Below are 14148 nucleotides of genomic sequence, written 5' to 3' on the forward strand. Positions count from 1 at the left end.
GCTTCTTAGTAGCCTCACACATTGATCCAGATTCCACTGATGGCGGGCGGTCTTGAACTGGTGGCAATTCAGCCCATGACATAGTTGGTTCGTCGTCAGACAACTTAGTGTCCTCCACAGCGGCAGCCTTCGGGCTAAGGCTATCGTCCGCCGATGAAGACTTTGTCTCTTCCTGTGGATGAGCTTCAGCGGGTGTTTCACCGGTTGCATCCACAACTTCACTCACATCCATTAGATGATCGCTGATGGTCTCATCTTCGGCTGGTCTATTTCCACGAAGCTTGTCATCGTAGGTTCCGATGCATGCATCTGCAATGTGACCGTAGCGGTGACAGTTACTGCAGCGTGGTGTCCTACATTGTCGCCAGATATGCCCGACTCTGTTGCATCTTAGGGCAAAGTGGTGGTCGACCAGGAACCAAGACGAGGCACTGACGTCCGTATATGCTCAATAGGTGAGGCAGATTACTGGCAGAGACTCTGTCCTTGTGTGTAAACGCCACGTCGCCATTAGTCAGTTGAGAGCCCTCCATGCCGTCACACCACCACATTTCTCTCGTGATAGACTGCACTGTCCCATAAGGTTCTAGCGCTTCAACAATCCGTCTCTGTTCGAGGTGTGGGGGAAGCCAAAGAAGCTTCATCTTGATGTTTTTGTATTCCGGGTCTATGACAAGGCAATTGAGGCCCTTCACCAGCAGCTCGCCTTTGTCGACAAGTTTCGCGATGCTATTAACGCATGTTACTAGCCACAAATTGCTCATCTGGTACTGTCCTGCGCCGAGGATATCAGCTGCATTCAGAACTGAAAGGAGCGCATCGCGAAAGTCCGGGGCCCGATACGGCCGCCCTGCTAGGTCAGCATGCAGGAAAACTGAATTGATAACGGTATTGCCCTGCAGTTGGTAGACGAGGGAGAACGACCTTATAATTACCGGAATCAGTAGTTGACGGCGGTTGGAATCCTCGGCCGACGGCCGATGCGCTGTTTCCAGCAGAGCTCATCGCAGACATGGCCGTTCGAACCGGCTTCTTCTTCTTCCCTAGGCCATGCAACCACGCCATGCAACTGCGCTATACACCCACGCTTGCAGAGCGTGCATTTATGGGAACCATATGGTTGCATTGTACTGACGATTTCAACACAATTTCCTTTGCGAGAGAGAGAGAAGAGAGAGCGAGAAAGAAAGAGAGAAAGAAATACAGAAAGAGAGAGAAAGAAAGAAAGCGAGAGAAATAAAGAGAGAAGGATAACCTAGCTACAACTAAGAGACGCAATCAATCGGACAGCTTCGCTGTGTCTTGAGCTTTGCGCGGCCTAGTACAATCTTCGCCATTTTTGTTTATTTTGTCTTTCTTGCTAACTTGTGCGATGTGAAGTTGCAGTGTACATTGCTGCCTAAAAGCACTGCGTTCTGTGTATGCAGTTTTACAGTGACAAAATTCGGGTAGAATGTACTATCTCTCACTATCGGCATTTAATTATGTAATAAATCATGATTATGTTGCACAGAGTTTTGCTCATCAAAGAATGATCATCGATTAAGGATACAATTGGATTGCGTGCGTTTACAAATGTGAAAGCAATCCTCCTTCTCCTTTCTGGGCTTTTACGTGCCAAAACCAGTTCTGATTATGCGGCCCGCCGTAGTGGAGGGCTCCGGATTAATTTTTACCACCTGGGGTTCTTTAACGTGCACTACAACGCAAGCACACGTGCGTTTTTGCATTTCGCCTCCATCGGAATGCGGCCGCCGCGGCCGGGATTCGATAGCGCGATCTCGTGCTCAGCAAGCTATCCTCCACCAAGAGGACGTGATACTTGGCACTAGGCACTAAGTCGATGACAATTTCAGTCATATTGGCAAACTCGTCGCTCCGTAGAAAGAACTGTAGCCGCCTCGTTTGTTTGTGTCGGCGCATTGTTTAACTGTCATTTTATTGCTACTATTATTGCCTAAACATCGGTTCGCGCTGCACGTTTGCTTACCCATCATATGCAGGTGTTTTAATTGCCCTCCTATAGCTACACTCTAAAAAAAAGTCTACACCCCTTGGATTGTATCTTGTCCCCAAACAATAATCGTTATCTGCCTTGCTTGCATTTCCTTTCTTGAAAGCACAGGGCTCGCAACTTTCCTGCCGAGAATGCTGCGTCACGCTGATAACGCGCAAGCCTTTCGTGACTACACTGTAAACACAAATGAACCCGAATGGGGGTTTTTATGGTTTAATACCTTTTGAAACTACATCGCTCATACATCCCCATGGAGTAAAAAAACAACATAAAACCATGATTTTACCTCCGTCCCGAAATGATGCAGTAAAAAAACGGAATGACCTGATATCACTCCATTTACAAAATGGAGTTTATCAATGCCAAAACATTGTGCCGTGAAATGGAGTGAAAATGTATTTTCTCCGTGCACTGTAAACACAACTTACAGGCAGCATTGGTAAGAGGTACCACGCGCAACCTTTTTAAGCTCCTCCGCGCCAAATCTTATTTCATCAGCGGGAACGTACTCAATATAAAAACGTGAATTCATTCTCAACATTCAAAGGTGTACTAAAATCGGTTTTAAAATGCAGTTTTCTCCCTCACGAGAAATCTCATATGTAAATGGAGTAAAATCGTGGCTAGAGCGGCAATCGCATACAAGGCCTAGTGGGGTCCTTTACGGCTCTACAATATTTTCTTCTTTCGTGCACTTCAACTCATGGATACTACTTTGTATAATCAGCGGCCGTTTCTACAAGCCTTTGGCGTCATCACGGCAGCAACGACATCTCGATGTCTTCCTCAGCACGCCGCACACGACGGAGATTCTGACCGCCTCGTGGACGACGGCATGAAGACGCGATTTTAGGCCTAACATCCATCGACGCCTGCGCTAGGCCTGGCAGCCGCAATGTCATTCATGCACGCCCGCCGAGCCTCATCCAGCGGAGCCAACCTCGTATCAGTCACCTCAGGTGAAACGTGTTGAAACGATTTTTCGTGCGCGATGTAGCTAGCTAGTGGTATTTGCATTCGGAGTTGTGGCGTTTACTTGTGCTCCAATGGACGCCTTGTTTGCAGCATGCAAGAATAATATTGTTCGAGAATGGCGGGCGATGCTGCATGAACGAGGTGAGCCTGAACGTTTCGGCCGTCGCGTTGCATGTTACACGTATCGAAGGAGGTGCCTCTAATGTGGCGCTACCGCTTTCTTTAGCAACTCGCTTCAAGCTGAGAATGCTATTAGAATAATACAATGTGGGCAGATATTATGACGAATAAATAGCGTGTCTGTGCTTAGGTGTGAGTGCGGTCGGAAAGGGCGCGTGCGCACTTTGCTTGAGTGTATGTGCGCGTATGTGAGCGCGTGCGGTTTTACTGTGCGTGTACGTCGCTGATTTTTCGAGAAATCTTACGCATGAAAGCTTTCATATGTGTCCGTGTGCATATAGTTTTGTTGCAGCAGCGCTTGCATACGCTTGCTTGTGGGGTTTTGACATCGGTCAGCGCGCAGGCAGGCACAGACGACACTAATTCCAAGGCGACGCTAAGCATGGGGACTGCAAGTAATTTGGGGAGGCGAGAACAATCGTCGTCTCTCGTCACTCCGATGCGCGTTTGGCAGGTTTCCTGGACACTAACCCCACCGGAATGCGGCGTGTCCATTGTGGCTAGCGTGCCTGCGTGTTCTCCCTCTCCCGGCGAGGAGGATACCATTCAGGCACCCTAAAAGTGGTATGGTCAATGGGCGCGATCGTTAACTTGCACGTCGATTAGGCAGTCAAATTTTCTGTACGTGTCGTTTGGGCGTGCTCACTTGTTGATTTCTGTCTTTAATGATTTAGACAGACTCCAGCTCCATCCCGTTTTGAAGTGCGGGATTATCTACGGACTTCTCACAATGCCACATATTGAGTAAACACCATTTGCAAAAGTGTGTAGGTCGGCTGCCGTGTTAAGCTGTTTTTCTTTCTTTTTTTGTAAGTGGATTACATGTCTTGTTTTAAATGTGGTTCGCGCCAAGTTAAGGAGAGCGATAGTCTATATGGTTCACTCGAGTAATTAAATTGTTGTTACAGTTCGCTGCGCATCGTTCTGTCATTCAACGTTGTCCACGCTTCCTTTTATCAGTACATCTCCAATGTGTTGTTGTCGTGGGCGTTTGTTTATTGAATGTGCGTTATGTTGGACTCTTGGCCTTGCTGATGTATGGTATATCCTTTATATTAATGTTAATTGATATGTATAATTTCAAGCAACGTGCTCTTATTACGCGTAATTTTCCTCAAATACTGTGTTTCCCTCTATGTTTTGCCTCCCGTGTGATGTAATGCCTACCGATAATAAAATATACTTTGTACCGCTCGGAAAACTGCATTTTATTTTCTTCATTAAATCATAACGTGCGTTGAAATTCTAACAAGAAATACATAGGCGAGAATGTACTCCTGTCAAGTATTAATGGTATGAAGAAAAATCGTCGTGCCAACTTGAATCTTATCAATGTCACATACTCTCGCGTACGTAAACGCGCAAATGCGGTCGTTTTATTTATGCTGAATTCGCGTTTCGATTTATGGTATTGAACAGAGTTGACTAGCCGAGAAAGGGCAGTTAATTAAGTGGGTAGATAAACTCTGTTACTATAATTGAATTCTATATTAGTCTCGAGTGAAGCATCATAAATACATTCAAAATCAAACTAGGAAGGTGGAAAACAAAATAAGCTACAGTAAAGGTTGTTACCGGCACAAAACATAACATCTGCAGTACTTCATCAGTCATTAATAAATGTCGTAAAGCCACGGCACGAAAGCTGCTACTTCAATTCATTGCAGGAAAAAAAACTTTAAATAATGTAGCAGGATCTCAAGAAACTGTCTTCAGAAATGGATTACTATTTAGTCTATTTGCTACACCTCCAGAACACTTTCCAGAAATGAAGTAATATTCACTCCAATTTAAACACTTAAAGACTCCCTCAAGAATTGAAGTAATATTTAATCCAATTTAAACACTTAAAGACTCCCTCAAGAAATGAAGTAATATTCACTCCAATTAGGATACCTAAAAACCCCCTCCGGGAATGAAGTAATATTCACTCCAATTGGAACACCGTAATAACAGCCAAGAGAAATGACGTAATATTTACTCTTATTTTAACACCATGAAAACTCTTGTGAGAGATGGAGTTAACTAAAACTCCATATGACTAGAGTATATTAAACTCTCATTCGGCAATGCGCTAGGCGACGAGGCATTTACTCCCATCTGGGATTATTTGTGTTTAGTGTGTAGGAAGCACCGGGCTCGCAGCGTAAAAGAAAGGAAATGCGGAGAAGACAGCTGACCAATAATGTTTGGGGACGAGATACGATCCAAGGGGTGTAAGCTTTTTTTAGAGTGTAGTTCGAGATGGGCGATTGCAAAATTTCGAGGTTCTTCCATAAGCTATATGTGTAATACGTTCTGCTTAAAAACTAAACGAAGTGATGGATTTGCCAATGACAATAATCCCTTGCCGCTAAACATTGTGTTTCATCAATATTTTGCTCAAGGAAAAAAAATAATATCTTAGTATGCACCCTTAGCAAACGGCATGTATGATAGGGTTGCAGCACCGCTTGCTCAGCAATCTCGTGGTAGTCCCTTTTTCTTAGTACCTTTCATGATAGTCAACGGCCCATTATGTCTTTGTACATCTCGCCGGCTCACTAATCGTGGTCACTTTGCTGTTTTACGTGGCGAGGCAATACATTTCCCCACTTTCGCACTAACGACGGTGTACTCAGAGGCCACCGGCTCTTGTGCAATTGTCGGTATGCCTATAAGTCGGCAAGTAACTAAGCCGAACTTCCTACCAAAATAAACAAAACGTCGGTTTTCTTTTTTAATGTCTTATTTATTATTTGTCGTTTCACCTCATGCTTCGGTGAGCATGACGTGAAAAGAAAAGTAATAAATAAGCACTTTAAAGAAGACCAAACACTCTAATATTCAAATTAGGCGACGTTTTCTCAGCAATTATATTTATCTGAATTGCCGCCAATGAATTAATTCTTCATTGTACAGAAAACGCGTGTAGAACACTTTTATTGCCGATGGAGTGGTATCAGTTGTTGTTATGGGCGAACGTTCTTTTTTTTACCACTGGGATGACGGTAGAGGTTTAGATGCACAACTCATATCCCGCATTACTCTGTTGACAGGTCGTCGACCCCATATCCTGCAAGATACTCGGACCCAACCAAACCGGTGAGATTTGGTTTCGTGGTCCGACGGTGATGCGTGGCTACTACAAGCATCCCGAAGAGACTGCCGAGTTCTTCGAAGGCGATGGCTGGGGAAAATCGGGTGTGTTACGAAGTACATTTTCTTTTCCAGCCACATCCAAAATGCATTTCATAGTTTCGTACATTTTGATTCCAGAAAAAAAGATGTCTCTTTTCTGCTTGCGCCCAAAGAGGCACACTCATGAAAAATTTGAAGGACACTTAAGCTTCGCCTTTAAGAGTGCAATGCTGTAGCATTAAAAGATTCCTGATTGCTTGTCGCGCTTCCCGCCAACTGCAGCTTTTACGTGTACGTAATTTGACCTTTGGAAGAGTGAGAGAATAACTTTTATTATGAGCAAGCGCAGTCTGTGCCCTAGGTAGGCGGCCTCCTTATTCCAGGTAGCCGCGGGCCATCTCCCATGCCCGTTCGATGAGGCTGCGCTGTGTATTTGGGTTCGGGTCTGATAGCTTGGCCTCCCACTGCTCTTCAGTTAGTATGTGAGTGTCTATGTTGCCATGTTTTCCGACACATCCCCATACCATATTATACTTGAGGTATCACCACAACCACTTCTTGAAGTGCATCCTGTTGGGTTCTTGGGGGTCCAGATGGTGATGTCATCGGCATAGAGGGCGTGTCTTCTCCCCCTATATTCCGTTCAATATATTTGGTAGTTTCAGCATGGCTATATTAAAAAGGAGAGGCGAGATGACAGAGCCTTTCGGAGTTCCTTTGTTCGCCATCTCATACTTGTCCGATTTCAGGCTGCCCAGCGCCACTGTCGCTGTTCTGCTGGTCAGGAAGTTTTGTACGCAGCGGTATATTCCTTCGCCACAGTGCGTATCTTGGACGGTCTTTAACACTGCATGATGAGAGACATTGACAAAGGCTCCTTTCACGTCCAGGAAATATAATTTAAAATATTGGAAAAAGTGGTGCACGCATTCACCGCTTCATAGAAGATTTGGAAGCTATGAAATTATCCTTGGAGTCCACAGGTGAAGTGCCTATTCATACATTATTAGTATAATAAGTAGCACAAGACTAATTTATGCTAATGCAGCGTCAAAAGGACGGCGCCTTCACGCGACCTACCATTACCTTCGTATTACGCCAGCTGACGGCACGCTACACCTGCAAGGATCAATTCATTACACCATACAAATGTGTAACATCATAGCCATTGTATGGCTCATATTGATGGTCATTTTTTATTCTAATAGATCACTAGCTATCTGCGAATCATCTTAAATAGGACCTGTTCAACTTTATTTCTTCTGCATATGCAACCAGAAAATTAGCTGCCCTCAATTGGTCTCTAATCCGGACTGCTGTCTTCATTTGTGTTAGCGTTACGCGTATAACTTGCCCTTCCATCACTAATAACGTGGTCCATTGCTTCTTTTCAAGTTTCTTATTTAATCTCGAAATGTCTGCCAGGTTTTAGCACGTGCAGAAATCACTGCCTTTTTTCCTTTTCAAGGCAACAGCTGCTGGTGTTTAATTGTAAATGGCTACCTTATACTCTAGAAGGCCATGTTATTTATTTTCAGCAAATTTGCTTCTCAATAAACAGAAAACCTCTAGATAATTGCTCCGGGTATAAGTAATCGCATGCAGCTTCTGAGGGTTGACGACAATTAACGTATTATTGACCTCTTGACAGGCTGGTAAACACTGTGTACCTTATTCTTCAAATTGTTCTTTACACTTATTTTTAGGTTTTGTTAGACAAGGGGTTGCATCACTCTCAGCAAGCCACCTGCAGCTTTGCCAAACACGACAACGTCATCTGCAAATCGATTGTTGCTGAGATGATTCCCCTTGATCCTCACGCTAAAATATTCATTGTCTAGTAGCTTGAATACTTTAACTAAGCATTCAGCACTGAAAAGGTTCCATTCCGTTCCGGAGTCACTTATGTATTTTTGCACCTTTCTCGCGAAGAACTATGGTGCGGAGTAATCTTTGTACGTATTTTCTAAGATATTCACATATGCTTCCTCACCATTTAGACTAAGAAATGCCTCTATAGCCACTGGTATTTCAACTGAATCAAACGCATTTTTGTACTGCTCGAAAGCTACATATATACGGCTATTAGATTCGACTGACTTCTAAATTACATGATCGATGACGTAAATGAGATCAGTTGTTTATTATTACTGCCCAACTAACCTTGTAATCATTGATTTTAATCAAGTGTTGCTCGCATCGTATACAAAAGTGCATTGCTGGTATTTTTGTACAACGTTTTAAGCAAGACAATCGGCCTTTATAATTCAAGTGTTAACGTTTCCCTTCATGAGGGATAGTACTATGGCCGGGCACATTTGATATGTTGAGCCACTGCATATAAAACGCTGCAGAAATATTTAAGCGCAATACACCAGCCATTTGTTCTGAGATCGAATGTTCTTTCATTCTACCGAGCGCATCTTTCCTGGAAATATCTTGCGAATTCTAGCAGGCTCATTCCTGTTTACACAAAGAGCTTCATCGTCATGTTTCTCACAACGTAGAGTCGCGGTTGCGTGGTTTCTCAAAGTTTTGTACAATGCTGCAAAGAAATTTCTTGCAGCTCTTTTTCTTAAGATTTGCGTTTTCTAGTACGAAGAGAGTGGCTCTCAAAATAAATTTGGATTTTTGGCTGCATTAGGAGCTGGTTGAAATAGGGGCTATTACTTTGACATTATATTGGAATAAGCCCTCAAATTCTTCTGTTTTATCGATGTAGCGAAATTCAACCTCCATAAGTTAACTGTGCTTAGCGCATATTTCCGCCACGTTATTTTTTTTTTCAAAGATCAGCGCGCGATATCTCACCATCATCAAAAATATCTATTCCCAAAAGTCCCGAGCTGTTAGTACTTACATGCTGGGACGATTTTACACTCGATGTATTATTTACCATTACGAGGTCACATTAATTGCGAAATATCGTACGCCGGCCACACTTGCATTAGTATTGATCATACGTATTTATTTACTTTCTCTGGCGTTACGTATATTATAGTCGGACATTATTTTTTATTTTACTTTATTAATACTGTAAGCCTTCACTGACATGAGTGGGAACAAAAATAACAAAAAATGCAGATTACTAAGAGTACATCATTTTAAAAAATGATCACAAAATAGAAACTCATAAATAGTACAAACTAACAGGAAAGCGGACACATTAGACACTAAGTTCGGAACAAGAACTGCAAGCGGCGTACACAGTAAAAGCATACACTAAAAAGAACTGCGAGCAGCATACACATGGAAAACATACACTCCGTGAGCGGCGCTTTTCCTTTTTCTTTTTCTACAACGGCGCAACTTTTTGATCAAAAGTTTTTTCAATCTTGACAGGAACTGCGTTGACAGATTCTGAGGACACAATGTCGCGTGGCAGTTTATTCCATGATTCTATGACTGACGGAAAAAAGGAATACTTGAATGTGTTACAGCGTGAGATAAATGGCCTGATACTCTTGTCGTGGTTTGTTCTGGCTGAGCGCTGGTATGGTGGTTTTAGGTGTTCATGTTTGCTTACATGAATGCTGTCATGACAAAGAAGGTAAAGAAACATTGAGGCAGCAACGAGGCGGCGAATTGCCAAAGTTCCAATATTTGCCCTCTTGCGTAGTGCGGTTATGCGGACGTGACGTGAATACGCGCGAATACACAAACCGGAAAGCTTTATTTTGAATTCACTCCAGTTGATTAAGAAGGTAGATTTAGTGCGGATTCCAGACATTAGTGCCGTATTCAAGGATTGGCCGTACAAGGGCCTTATAACTTGCTAGCCTAACTTTGGAAGGTGCCAGTGCAAGTTTCCTGCGAAGGTATCCAAGCAGTCTATATGCTGTTGTGCACGTCTATTTAATGTGAACATCCCATTTTAACCTGTTCGTGATGGTAACACGCAAGTCTTTAACTGTGTCGGCTTGTGTTACATGTAATCCCATTAGATGATACGCAATTTCAAGGGTACCTTTTTTCGAGTTCTATGCTTGGATGGAGTTTTTTCTACATTAATTTCCCTTCCCCATTCTTGACACCATCTGGCAATTTTAGCTAAGGAGGAATTACGTCGTATCTGGTCGTTAATCGTCCGTACTGTGGTGTAGATGACGCAGCCATCTGCAAATAGCCTTATTGTTACATCAGGTTCAACATGAAAATGAATGTAGTTGAAAAATTTTAGAAAAAAAATTGTATCCAGCACAGATCCTTGTGGAACACCGGAGTACATTATATTAGTGGGGGAGTCAGTTACAACAGCGAGCATGCAAGAAAGAGAACATTGGTAATATACCGTGGGATAATTACATAAAGGAAAAAGTATTATATGCAAATAAGCATTCAACACAACTTAGGACGCATTTATAAAAAGTTGGAAATCGTTAACAATGACATCCTAGTTAATGACAGATACATTGTCCGTCGGTAGTTTAATATGTTATATTGACAAACGTAGTGGGCGATAACGTTACAGGTTAGTGCGTGAGAAAGCAATTGTTGCGCTTTAAATGGCTGATGAAATCGCTGAAAAATACACTAAGCTGCATTGATGCGATATTCACGGAAAAGAGACTTACTGTGATAAAGCGCGCGAAAATTGTGATAACAGCGTTGTTACCGTAAAGACTCGTGTAAGTCATCGCAGTCGCTGAGCCTTCGCAACGAATCTTGCAACCTCAAAAATACGATGCTATGAATGCGTGGCTTTTATAAATGCACTGCCGGATAATATTTTCAGCTATTTCGAATATCAAGAGAATGAGCGCAATAATAAATTTTCCTCCTTAGAAGCAAGCGTTAGTACGGACCTGACATCTGAATTCGCGCAACCGGTAAATAATTTATTTTGGCAGCGACTACACATATTTTGATTATGTGCGTCGCATTCAAAAGGAGCACTTAAAGTCTGCGTATTCCAGGAAGAACCAAGGTTGCTGTGCAATTCTTGGCAAACATCTACCAGGATTGCACAGCAACCTTGGTCCTCCAGAAGAAAAGCAGAAAGTTACCTATCATGAAAGGGGTCAGGCAAGGAGACAAAGTCTCCCCAATGCTATTCACTGCATGCTTAGAAGAAGTATTCAAGCTTTTAGACTGCGAAGGCTTAGAACTGAGGATCAACGGCGGATATCTCAGCAATCTTCGGTTTGCAGATGGCATTGTCCTATTCAGCAAAAAGGGGGACGGAGTAAGGCAAATGATTGAGGACGGTAACCGAGAAAGTGTAAGCCTGGGGTTGAAGATTAATATGTAGAAAACAAAGGTAACGTTCAATAGCCTTGCAAGGGAAGAAGAATTTAGGATCGCCAGTCAGCTTCTAGAGTCTGTAAAGGAGTACGTTTGTCTAATTCAATTACTCCCAGGAGACCCTGATCATGAGAAAGAAATTCACAGAAGAATAAAATTGGGTTGGAGTGCAGACGGCAGGTATTGCCAAATCCTGACTGCCAGCTTACCACTGTCGTTGAAAAAAAAAGTGCACCTTCATTGCATTCTACTGGTGCTAACATATGAGGCAGAAACTTGGAGGTTAACAAAGAAGCTCGAGAACAAGTTAAGGACCACACAAAAAGCGATGAAACAAAAAATCTTAGGCCTAACATTAAGAGACGAGAAGAGAGGGGTGTGGATCAGAGAGCGAACGGGGATAGCCGATATTCAAGTTGACATTAAGAGGGAACAAATGGACCTGGGCAGGCCATGTAATGCGTAAGATGGATAACCGGTGGACCTTTAGAGTTACATAACGGATACCAAGAGAAGGGAAACGCAGTCGAGGATGGCAAAAAAGTAGTTGGGCTGATGGAGTTAGGACATTTGCAGGCGCAAGTTGGAATCAGCTAGCGTAAGACAGGGATAATTGGAGATCACAGGGAGAGGCCTTCATCCTGCAGTGGGCATTAATATAGGCTGATGATGATGATTCCTGAAAGTGCATTTTCAGTTCATGCAATGCAATCATTTTTATAAAACATTATATGAAAAAAATGTGGTTGATCCCTCTTATATAGGAATCGGTGTAGAACACGAAAGTGAAACGTGTCTTCACAGAAGTAGTGTAATGTTTATTGCACATTGATATATAATGTCTATTGGTGTTTTGTGGCTAAAGCGCCCTTAGGCGTTGATGCACCCACGCTGACGCCTGGTGGCACGTCTCCTCCATCACGACTACCAACGTCGATGACCATGAGCAACCGTCGTGCATATGGAAGCTGCACTACGCTGCACACGCTAGCACAACGCGAAAGACGAAGCACGTAACTGACACACTAATACAACGCGCAAGACAAAGCACGTAACTGAATCGTCACCGAGTCAAATCAGCGCGTACAGCGCGTCGTAATTGCAGCCTCCGCGATCAACTTCAGAAACATTTTCAGAGCTAATTGCGGAGGCCACGCTCCGCTGTGCTGAGTACGGTGAACGCCACCTAGGTGGCGTTGGTAGTGCTTCTTGATGCCAGCGTCCCTTCGAATGCTGGCATCGAGGCGTCGTAGTGCTGAGACCACCGAAGCGTTCACTGTCGGTGCGCGTTAGTGTCATAATGCAGTACTTCTCTTTTCTGCTCGTAGGCGGCGGCACCGCCCCGAGCAAGAGCGCGGGTACACGGAGGAGTGTTAGATATATAAGGCGCATCTGTGTAGCTCTCTGCAAATGCGTTTGTGGCGCAATGGGTTAAACGCTCGGCGATCTATCGTCGCGGACCGAGAGGTCGTGGGTTCGATTTCCAAATTTTGCATGTTTGTGGAACTTTTTCTTCTGGTTTCTTTCTTTGTATTATGTTCGTGTATGTTCGTGTGACGTATTTCCGTGACGGAAATACGTCAGTGAAGTCTTGGTGGACCCCGGCATAAAACACTTTCGTGTTAAAAGATACCCCAAGTATCAGGTTTACAAGTAAGCAGTACAATAAACAGCACAATTGCGTAAAAAATACCTAATATGGCATATAAAGCGCATATATTTTATGTAGTGAATATTGCTGTGTAATAGGTTGCTAGTTTGTTATTAGGACTTGGCTAAATCTTCGCAAACGTTGTAGGAATCATGCACTATGTAAAAATCCTGAAATATTTATAAGCCAACCACAAGAAACGATGCCACAATTGTACAAAGTTCACCTAATAATACACCTAAAGCGAATAAAAGTGATGTATACAATACTTATGTGTAATAAATCACTAATTTCTTAATAGGACTAATACAAATCTCTCGGAAACATGGTAAAAGTATCACTTTATCCAAGAACTCATATAATGCCGGTCAGCTTGAGGTGCTCCAACACACCAAGTTTGCAGAACTCGCGTTATCTGCTTTTGGCGCAGAGTTATTAGTTCGTAAACTGCGTTGTTTTGTTTTTCGAGACATGCGAACTTGCAGCAGTTTCTGTAGAAAAAGTCTACGTGTGAAGTCAAAATTCGCCTTCATAGAGTAGCTAGAATTTGCCCTTCTCTCTCAAATGCGACAAACTTCAATCATACCAGTCCACCGTTTTACATGTATCAGAGTATTAAAATTGAAGCCGCGAGCTCAAGTTTCCAAAATCTAATTAAAAGGCTACTTTCCGTTGAGGTGTGGCCAACAGTAGTGCCCTGCATTGCGTCTTCTTTTTCTTCTTTCCACGATGCGCTTTGATAGCCATTCCACATTGGCTCTTCACCATGACTTCTCATATTGCATTGGTACCCCTCCCGTTGGGGAGATATCAGAAGCCACGGCCTCCCGAAGGGGCACAAATGCAGCAAATGGCCGTCCTCAGGAGGGGAGGGACGCGTTAACGACATTTATGGAACGCAGGCGTGTGTGAGCAAAAGCTCGCGCATATTAAACGCCCTTGAGCAATCAGCCACGCGGTG

General features: G+C 43.3%; 1 protein-coding gene across 2 annotated transcripts in view; it reads left to right on the forward strand.

Moving 5' to 3' along the window:
• The window catches only part of LOC119449051 (uncharacterized), a 118453-nt gene that overhangs the window by 89013 nt on the left and 15292 nt on the right, over positions 1-14148 (forward strand). For both annotated transcript variants that reach the window (XM_049666216.1, XM_049666217.1), the window contains one exon: positions 6211-6355. In XM_049666216.1, coding sequence (XP_049522173.1) covers positions 6211-6355 — 145 coding nt within the window. The remainder of the gene's footprint in view (positions 1-6210; positions 6356-14148) is intronic.

This window comes from Dermacentor silvarum, chromosome 4, assembly GCF_013339745.2.
Source record: "Dermacentor silvarum isolate Dsil-2018 chromosome 4, BIME_Dsil_1.4, whole genome shotgun sequence".
Taxonomy (NCBI): domain Eukaryota; kingdom Metazoa; phylum Arthropoda; class Arachnida; order Ixodida; family Ixodidae; genus Dermacentor; species Dermacentor silvarum.